Raw genomic sequence first — 10,970 nt, forward strand, 5'->3', positions numbered from 1 at the left:
GAACTTCCATATGCTGTGGGTGTGGCCATTAAAAAAAAATAAGCGTAGCATTTTTCTTAACTTTATAAGCACTTTGAGGCTATATCTTTGCATAGTAATTTTTATCATGTCTAAAAAAATTATCAGATCAAACAATAATCATATGTATGAATACTGCCAAATTACTATCCAGAAACATGGCAATTTATGTTATAATGTCGTATACAAGTTAAACCAGGGCAGTAAGTGTTGAGGATATGAAGCTTCTGAGTCGCCAATAATTCCTCTCTCAGAGTTCTCTATGATCTTAACATAAAGACACTTTGACTTTTTGGATTGTCTATCATACTTGCCTGCTTTGCACATGTAGAAGGTGCCTGTCAGGTTGGTTTCAATCACAGCCTGCCATCCCTTTGAACTGATGTCTTCAGCAGAAGATATGAACTGGCCTCCTCCATTGTTGACCAAGAAATTGATCTTACCATAAACATCTAAGGTGGATTTAACCAAACTATTCACCTAAAGAAAAACATTAAAAGTGAACTGGTGACAGAAAGAAAAAGGCAAATATTGTATGATATCACTTATATGCGGAATCTAAAAAATACAATAAACTAGTGAATATAACAGAAAAGAAGCAGACTCGCAGAACAAACTAGTGGTTACCAGCAGAAAGAAGAAAGGGGAGAGAGGCAATATATGGGTAGAAAATTAAGAGGAACTGTTTAATAATGTAAATACTAAGACTTTATCACTTGCTCTAGGAGAGTAGAAGAGCTTGCAATGTCTCTCAGTGAATGGTAACTTTGAGTACCTCAATAAATGGAGATGTAGTTACAATGAAAATCCTATAACAGTGAATAATTTACCAATATCCAATACCTATAGATCATAAAGATAAATTTGTAATTTTGACGACGGAATTTATCCAAGGACATGGATCATTCCTCCATTGTTTTAATTTGTAAGCTACCAACCTAGAATAATGGATAGTGATGAAATAGACATTCCAAAATGACTTACAGGGCAAAAGGCACTTTCCCTTCCTCACTCACTCAGTACATCCTTAGCTCAAGAACTTCCTGGGGAGATTGGGACAAGAGGGTGGAGTAGAAGGACTTAGCTCACCTTCTTTCACAAAAACACCAAAATTACATGAGAAGATGCTCAACCTCACTAATTATTAAAGAAATGCAAATCAAAACTACTATGAGGTACCACCAGAATGGCCACCATCAAAAAGTCTACAAACAATAAATGCTGGAGAGGGTGTGGAGTTGATGGGAATGTAAATTGGTGCAACCACTATGGAAATTGGTGTAAGGTTCCTCAAAAAACTAAGAATAGAATTACCATTTGATCCAGCAATCCCACTCCTGGGCATCTCATAGAAAACCACCATTTGAAAAGATACTTGTATCCCAATGTTCACTGCAGCACAATTTACAATAACCAAGACATGGAAACAACCTAAATGTCCACCAACGGAGGAATGGATAAAGAAAATGTGGTGCATATATACAATGGAATATTAGCCTTAAAAAAAGAATAAAATGGGAGTTCCCATCGTGGCTCAGTGGTTAACGAATCCAACTACGAACCAGGAGGTTTTGGGTTTGATCCCTGGCTTTGCTCAGAGAGCTGAAGATCCGGCATTGTCATGAGCTGCGGTGTAGGTCACAGATGCAGCTCGGATCTGGCGTTGCTGTGGCTGTGGTGTGGGCTGGCGGCTACAGCTTGTGTTAGACCCCTAACCTGGGAACCTCCATTTGCTGCTGGTGTGGCCCTAAAAAGACAAAAAAAGAGAATGAAATGCCATTTGCAGCAACATTGATGGACCTAGACATTATCATATTAAGTGAAGTTAGTCAGACAATGAAAGACAAATATCATATGATATCACTTATATGTGGAATCTTAAAAAAGGATACAAATGCATTTATTTGTAGGACAGAAACAGACTCACAGACTTTGAAAAACTTATGGTTACCAACAGGGACAGGTGAGAGGGTGGGGGAGGGATAAACTAGGGGCGTGGGATTGGCATTTACACATTGAGGTATATGGAATGATTGGCCAATGGGGACCTGCTGTATAGCACAAGAGAACTTGTCTTATTAGTCTGTGATAATCTATGTGAAAAAAAATCTGAAAGAGAAAAAAAGAAATTTATGAGCTATTCAAAGCAAATTTTCCTTTATAGGCTCTATTTCTGGTGAATCCCACCTAAGACAACTACCATAGGAAAACCTAAAGTACAATTTTTTTAGGAACAACTACTATAAATTAAAGCCAACAAATAAAAAAGATAGATTTGCATTACTTCCTCTTCATTACGGATATTGCATTTTATCGGAGTGACTTGAGCCTTGCTGGCAGAAGGCAGACTGGCCATCAGTTCATCCGCAGTGGATTTTAATCTATCAAACTTCCGGGATGCAATGACCACATTACACCCTGAGAAAAAAAGAGGAAAGAATATGTTTTCATTAGTTGTCTAAATTTCAAAAATAATAATGTTTAGAAAATACTTCATGGGTTCCTGTAAAAAACAAAAACCAAAAACAAAACATGAATTAGGACTCCTGCTCATAGCCAAGATGCAATAGTAGGAACTGAATTTACCCTCCAACACAAAACAACTAAAAAACTGAACAAGGAGTTCCCGTCGTGGCGCAGTGGTTAACGAATCCGACTAGGAACCATGAGGTTGCGGGTTCAGTCCCTGCCCTTGCTCAGTGGGTTAACGATCCGGCGTTGCCGTGAGCTGTGGTGTAGGTAGCAGACGCGGCTCGGATCCTGAGTTGCTGTGGCTTTGGCGTAGGCCGGTGGCTACAGCTCCGATTCAACCCCTAGCCTGGGAACCTCCATATGCCGCGGGAGCGGCCCAAGAAATAGCAACAACAACAACAACAAAACAACAACAAAAAAGACAAAAGACAAAAAATAAAAAAATAAAAAAAAAATAAAAAACTGAACAAAACATATGCCACAATGATTTTGGGGTATTGGATATATCAGGGTACAGGATAGTGATCCCAAAGAGTGGAAACAAACAACACGAGCCCTATTATTATTCCAGATTGATGCCTAGAGAGGGTCTTCAGATTGTAGCACAGGGAGGAGAAACCCATTTGGAGCCCAGCAGTCTCCTGGATGAAGAGATGAAGTTGGAAGTCCAGGGAGGCCAAGATAGCTAGCCTACCCAGGGCACAGAGAAGATAGGAACACAGGGGCGAGCTCCAGAGATCTGGAGACTTCCCTCAAATCTTCACTGATCAGTTCATGTGAAAAAGGGAAGTACCTGAGCCCAGGAAAGAACCTTCCAAAATAAAGAAGGAAAAAAACCCAGATATGCACGCAGCCCTAGGAATAGTTAGTGTTTCAGACAGGACACAAATTTATGGGGCAGAAGGTGAAGTAAACAAAAGGGCAGCAAAATTAATCTAGACTAAAAGCTATTAGGGTTAACATTTAACAGAGAGAAAGCCTCTTTAATGTATTAAGCTGTTTACAAGTAACTTAATTGTATCACAAAACAAAGCTTAATAATATTTATGAGAATATCAAAATAACTAGCATCCAACAAGGTAAAACTCAAATGTCTGACATCTAGCAAAAAACTGCCAGAGGAGTTTCCTATTAGGGCTCAGTGGCTTAAGAACCCAACTAGTATCCGTGAGGTTTTGGGTTCAATCCCTGGCCTTGCTCAGTGGGTTAAGGATCCAGTGTTGCCATGAGCTGTGGTGTAGTTCGCAGACACAGCCTGGATCCAGAGTTGCTGTGACTGTGGTGTAGGCTGGCAACTGCAGCTCTGATCAGACCCCTAGTCTGGGAACTTCCACATGCTGTGAGTGCAGCCCTACAAAGACAAACAAACAAACAAACAAAAAAACTTTGGTCCCAGTTTTGTAAATAACAAAGTATATGCATGTGCATACGTGGGTGACTTATAAAAAATCACCAGGAAGGGGATTTTGGAGTTGAGCAGAATGAGAAAGCTCATTTTTTTTCTTTTATATATTTTTATACTACCTACATTTATTGCAATGCTCTCAATTTATCATAAACTAGAAAATTATTAGATAAAATTTCCTTTTATCTTTTTCCTTTTTTCCTTCTCCTCACCCTTATGTTAAATGATTTAGATGGATTTTTTTTTTTTTTTGGTGGTTTAATGAGTTGCTAGAAAAATTCAAAAGGCTTGATAAACTTCTTTAGAACAAGGTGTAGAAGGAACCAGCAAATAGTGAATTATTTTTATATCTGAGGCATTTGTAGCTAAGCACATTGCTTCCCTGCTTGGGCTTACTGGTTCCTTACGATCTTCAACTCAGAGGCTGCATTTATTAAGCCCCTTCTAGGTCCCCAGGGTTGGGTGGAACCTAGTCACCAGAGCAAGAAAAAGTGCCATGTTGCCTCACAATTTCAACTTGCAGTTCCTACTTTCATCTTTTTTTTTTTTTCCACTGTACAGCATGGGGACCAAGTTACACACAAATATACCACAGGAGCAGCCCTAGAAAAGGTAAAAAGACAATAAATAAATAAATAAATAAATAAATAAATAAATAAATAAAGTATTCATTTCTAAAAGAAGCATATTTTTTCCTCGTGTTGTTGTGTTGCTATGGAAGTATCTAGACATTGTTCTCAATGCCACACAGCAGGATCTCATTGTAAATCCATTCCAAGAGCAATAGTTTGACGCCAAGCTCCTGATCCCTCCCACACCCCCTGCCTCGCCCCACTCCGGCAGCCACAAGTCTACTCTCCAAGTCTGTGATTTTCTTTTCTGTGGAAACATTCATTTGTGCTGTATATTAGACTCCAGTTATAAGTGACATCATATGGTATTTGTCTTTCTCTTTCTGACTTATTTCACTCAGTATGACAGTCTCTAGTTCCATCCATATTGCTGCAAATGGCATTATGTCTTTCTTTTTTATGGCTATTTTCATCTTATCCACTGTCACAAAAAAGAACGGCTAACTTGAGGTCAGAGACAAGGATCTGGCCTGAATTCAGTGTGAATGGTCTCAGGTTCACTATTTTTCGAAGGAATTATGACTCCCTTTGCCTAATGGCAGCTGTCAAATAGATGAAGAGGATTCCAATCCCGTTTGCTACATCCTACCCTCTCGTGAGCTAGGGCTTTCTGCACCCTCTCAGAAAAGGGACAGTCAAAATCGTTTGATGTGAAAGGCAACACAATAGTCACCACTTTAAAAAGTATGCCTCAAAAGTCAACTTCATGCCAAAAAAAGAGTAGCCTTCTCACTGGAAATAGAACTGGCTCTCTTTCTTTTTCGTTTCTTTTGCCCGCTTGGGTTTCTATAACAATTTTCAGGAAACAGCCATTAATTCTGGCATAAAAAAATAAAACTAAGTCAGAGTAAGACTTGTTTGTATATTCCTTCACTGAAGGAAATGCATTTCTGTTGCCGGAATTTGGCCCTCTGTCTGCTTGGTGCCAAACTGAAAGGCAGAGACAGAGTTTTGGGTGAAGGAGTAAAAAAAAAAAAAAAAAGCTTTATTGCTTTGCCAGGCAAAGGAGCATCACTGCAGGCTAATGCTTTAAAGACTGTGCCCCCCAGAAGAATTTCAGGAAGTTTTATAGTTAAAAGAAAAACAGGTTTTCCAATAGGAATTAGGATTGGGACAAACATGCATTCTTCTTTCTTTGGGGGAATCTTAGTCATCAAAGCTGGAGTCAGGAGATCTTAGTGTGATCATGACGGTGGTCTTCTGGGTTATTGCCTAGAATAACAGTACTTGTGAAAAGGGCATATTGATCAGAGATTAGAACAAACTAAGAAAGTCCCTGAAAAACATCATGTGCTAATAATCTTTAACTCACAGGCAACTGTGCTCGGGGTACCTAATCTTTAGTTTATGGGTGATTATGTTTGGGGTCCATTAATTCAGGAAGAAGGACGAGGAAGGACTCTAGGCTGTTCCATTTTAAAGTATTCACTTCTGGAGTTCCCCTTGTGGCTCAGTGGTTAACGAATCCGGCTGGGAACCATGAGGTTTTGGGTTTGATCCCTGGTCTTGCTCAGTGGGTTAAGGATCCGGTTGCCATAAGCTGTGGTGTAGGTCACAGACGTGGCTAGCATCTGGCTCTGCTGTGGCTGTGGTGTAGGCCGGTGGCTACAGCTCGGATTAGACACCTAGCATGGGCACTTTCATATGCCTCAGGTGTGGCCCTAGAATAGACAAAAATAGGAGTTCCCTTCGTGGCACAGTGGTTAATGAATCTGACTAGGAACCATGAGGTTTCGGGTTCGATCCCTGCCCTTGCTCAGTGGGTTAAGGATTCGGCATTGCCTTGAGCTGTGGTGTAGGTTACAGACGTGGCTCGGATCCCATGCTGCTATGGCTCTGGGGTAGGCCGGTGGCTACAGCTCCGATTCAACCCCTAGCCTGGGAACCTCCATATGCTACGGGAGCAGCCCTAGAAAAGGTAAAAAGACAATAAAAAAAAAATAAATAAATAAATAAAGTATTCATTTCTAAAAGAAGCATAAGGAATATAACTTTTCTCTTAGGTGTATAAGCTGCCTATGTTATTATGTGTATCCCTTGAGAGGGAACCAGGACCCTGCCCCAAGGCTGTACTATTGTTGCTTGACTGTTCCTCCCTTCCCTGATCAGCAACCGTCTGAACCTGTCCCTAGGAACTCAGGGAAGGTCATGGTGTCTGAACGAGGCCCATTTCCTAAGAACAAGAAATTGGGGACACAGGTTCTTGCGCCCAGGAGCCCTACGAGGCCATGTCTGGTTTCATTTCCAATACAACATTACATTTTTTTTAAAGTACATTGGAAGGTTGAGCCAGGATCTGACAAATCTTCTGTGAAGCCCCACCCACCAGAGGGATTAGAATCAGTTCCACCTACTGGTGGGCAGGCATCAGCCCCTCCCATCAGGAAGCCTACAGCAAGCCCCCATAATGACTTCAGCCACAAGGGGGGCAGACACCAGAAGTACGAGAGGCTACAACTCTATTATCTGTAAAAAGATCACCACAATAAAAACCTGTAAAAATGAAAAGACAGAGAACCATAACTCAGATGAGGGAGAAAGGAAAAACCCCAGAAAATCAGTTAAGTGATGAGATTCTTAGCCTCCAGGAAAAAGAATTTAGATTGTTGATGCTGAAGATGATGCAAAACATTGGAAATAAACTGGAGGCAAAGATGGATAACTTACAGGAAACACTGACCAAAGAGATACAAGATATAAAATTTAAACAAGTGATGCAAAATACAATAACTGAAATAAAAAACTCATTAGAAGCAGCTAACAGCAGAATACAGGAGGCAGAAGAACGAATAAGTGAGGTGGAGGACAGATTAGTGGAAATTACAGATGCAGAACAGAAAAGAGAAAAAAGATTGAAAACAATCGAAGAGAGTCTCAGAGAACTCTGGGACAACATTAAACACACCAACATCCGTATTATAAGGGTACCAGAAGGAGAAGAGAGAGAGAAGGGGACAGAAAAAATATTCCAAGAGATAATAGCCAAAAACTTCCCTCACATGGGAAAGGAACCACTCACTCAAATCCAGGAAGCACAGCGAGTACCACATAAAATAAACCCAAGGAGAAATACACCGAGACACATATTAATCAAACTAACCAAAATTAAAGACAGAGAAAATCTTGAAAGCAGCTAGGGAAAAGAAACAAGTAACATACAAGGGAACCCCAATAAGGTTATCAGCAGATTTTTTAGCAGAAACTGCAGGCCAGAAGGGAGTGGCATGATATACTTAACGTGATGAAAGGAAAAAACCTCCAACCAAGGTTACTTTACCCAGCAAGGCTCTCATTCAGATTTGAAGGAGAAAGCAAAACCTTCACAGATAAGCAAAAGTTGAGAGAATTCAGCAACCCTAAACCACCCTTACGACAAATACTAAAGGAACTTCTCTAGGCAGAAAAGAAAAGACAGCAACAGGAAACAAAAATGCCACAAATGACAAGGCTCACCAGTAAAGGTATATATACAGTAAAGATACGAAATCATCCATGCATGATTATACCACCAAAATCAGAAATCATGAGAAGAGGTGGGTACAAATGCAGGACACTGGAGATGTACTTGCAATTAAGAGAACAACAACTTAAAACAATCTCATATACATATAGACTCTTACATCAAAACTTCAGAATAACTGCAAACCAAAAATCTACAATTGATACATAAACAAGGAATCTCTGGAGAAGAAATATAGCTCATAGTAAATAAGTGCACAATCCACCATAAAGGGGGTCATTCGACATCATTCCTGGAGTGCTGGAATCTCCTTAGACTGATTCTGATTTCCTCTCCATCTAAGAACTTATGATAATTATAATTAAATAATGCAACTTTACATTTAAATAATAGAGTTCTACAATTGTATCATTAATAACCATTTCTCTCCATGGTGCAATGTAAGGTCTATAATGTCTTATCACATCACCTAGAATGGTATAATGCCTATATTGAAGAATCAATAAGATGCAACAAATTGTGAGGACATATTTATATAGTTACACTGTTTTTTAACCAATTTATGCATTTTATATTTTACTTATTTTCAGAGGGTGTATTATTTTTGTTATTCTTACCAGTTATTTTTTTATTATGCTATATAAAATATTTAATGGTATATAAGGCTTTCTTCTTTATAAATTTTAGTTGCATAACAATTTTAATATAATGCTAATTGTTAAAGAAAAATTGAAATGTAATAGATAATACTAAATAGTAAGGATGAAAGCCATACAAAATGGAATAGAGTCTAGAATAAATCTATTTGTCTCAGCATATTTTCCATTCCACTTCTCCAGAGGGAGTCAATCTGTCTCTTAAGATCTATGATATAATAATCTGTGTGAATGTAATTGTGTTTAAATGTATGTATTTTATTCTGTAAAAAAAATAAAAATTTAATAAAAGGAGATAGAGACTGATTCAAAATATCGATACCATAATATACCATTTGTAGTGATATTGATTTCTTGCTCTAGTATGTTTTGCTTATACACCTCATATTGATGTGTCAAGAAGCATCCTGCGTTCTGTGACTTTAACTTCTTATTCAAAAACTTTAATAGATAGAAAAATTTATCTTGTGACCCATTTCTAGTTTCCCCAATTACTTTAAAATACCTGGTTTAGGAGACAACCAGAGTATTGTTTCTTTGCTCAGGAAGCAATCCTTTTGAAACTAGGGGGAAAAAAATGAAAGGAAAAACTAAACCACTACCTGAGATCTGTGAATTTTCATAGTGTTAAGCAAACTTTAAGAAAGAAAACTAAGAGGTTTGGGAAATAAAGACCAATTTAACAAGAGAAAAAAAAAAATACAATGGCAAGCAAAGACAATTTACATGTTCATTTTAAAAATCTGAAAAATGAGGACAATTTAACCACTTATAATTCAAATCATTTTCAGAAAAAGTAGTTGCCGTTAATATTAAATGTCTTTCCAGTCTTTTCTGCATATATGTTTTTCATTAATGATTAAATTGTAATGTCATCTTTTGCTTAGAATTCTGCTTTTTTACATGGTGTGCACTTGACAACATAAAGTCTTCCATTGCAAGATGTTTAAATAGCAGCATATTTCCTTGTACTGATTTAATCATTGCATTTGTAATGTTTCACTAGTCAACACATATTTGTGCTTGCCTCACCATTTACTAAGAGCAAAGTCCTGAGAGAGGAATTACTAGGTCATACAGCGTGAATACTGTTAACTTTTGGATGTTTTCCCCCAAAGTGACCTCTAGAAAGCTTGTGATTTACATTCTGGCCTGACTTCTCACTTCCTCATCAACACTTTCATTTTCTCCAAGTTTTACAATTCTGTTGGGAAAATAATGGCACCTTTTTACTGTTAGATTTTACATTTCATTGTCCCAAAAGTTGACTATTTCCCCATAGTCAATTTTAGACTAGTTTCCCACTGTCTATTTTTATCTCTTTATTTGAAAGACTTGACCCATATCATAGGCCTATTTTTCTATCAGTGTGTTAGATACTTTCCTTATTTTTTTGTGAGATCTCTTTTATATAATACATTTGTTGTATATTGGAAATGTTTATCTTCATGTGCTTTTAAACTTTACGTTTTTAATTCAATGAGGATTTACATCTTCGTATAGGTAAATTTACCTGTTTCCCCCTTTGCGGTTTCCTTCCTTTTTTATGTGCTTACAAACTCCTGTCTTCACCCATGTTAAGGTAAATATCACCAGAGATTAAAGATGATATGATAGGAGCCTCTCGATATGTTACAACCTTTTCCATTAAATGAAGTCTCCCAATGTTTCCTAATCATTCATCAGGCAATAAACAGAATGAATTGTTTACTTAAAAAACATTTTTTTAGAATGAATTAAGTTTACATACACATTCATAATGAATTCCATAGCAAGTTTCCACAAGTTTCCTTAATTCCCAACTCCGGCACAATACCTTTGGCTCCAAACTTTCCCTTTAGTTTACAAATGGTGGTTAATCATTCAACGCTTCTCCACAACTTTTTTGGAAGAGTTCTCTCTCCTCTATCCCTCGCGGTTTTAATTTCACCCATACCGATACTTTTTTGCTTTGCAACCTCATGCTCCCCTAAGCCTCCGACCCCAGGTTACCCCAGTCTCACAGGATCCCGCCGACCCACCCCCCTCTCTGGGTACCGTAGTCCAGGGCCCAGCTCACACACCCAGATGCAGGAGCTCACTGGTGATGGCCTTTCCTATGCCTGTGCCTCCGCCAGTGACGACGGCCACTTGGTGCTGTAGACAGCCTGCTGCCAGGAAGCTTTTGCCCTTGACCCCAAAGCTCATGGCTGCGAACCGTTAGCGTAACCCAAGCAAATGCTAGCTTAGCTCACAGGATCGCCGCCGCTTAAAAAGTGGATAGGGCTGAGGCCACAAACCCACGTGACCTCCAGGACTCCGCCCCTCCCGGCTCTCAAGTCCTCCCT

At 38.8% G+C, this 10,970-nt stretch overlaps 1 protein-coding gene across 1 annotated transcript in view; it reads right to left on the bottom strand.

The window, feature by feature from the left end:
• The window catches only part of PECR (peroxisomal trans-2-enoyl-CoA reductase), a 39,528-nt gene extending 28,570 nt beyond the window's left edge, over positions 1–10,958 (bottom strand). Inside the window, exons 1-3 of the mRNA XM_021075117.1 lie at positions 10,707–10,958; positions 2,303–2,436; positions 333–498 (exon numbers count right to left, since the gene is read on the bottom strand). Of these exons, the coding sequence (XP_020930776.1) occupies positions 333–498; positions 2,303–2,436; positions 10,707–10,830 (424 nt within the window). The 5' untranslated portion in view covers positions 10,831–10,958. The remainder of the gene's footprint in view (positions 1–332; positions 499–2,302; positions 2,437–10,706) is intronic.

Source organism: Sus scrofa, chromosome 15 (assembly GCF_000003025.6).
Source record: "Sus scrofa isolate TJ Tabasco breed Duroc chromosome 15, Sscrofa11.1, whole genome shotgun sequence".
Taxonomy (NCBI): Eukaryota; Metazoa; Chordata; class Mammalia; order Artiodactyla; family Suidae; genus Sus; species Sus scrofa.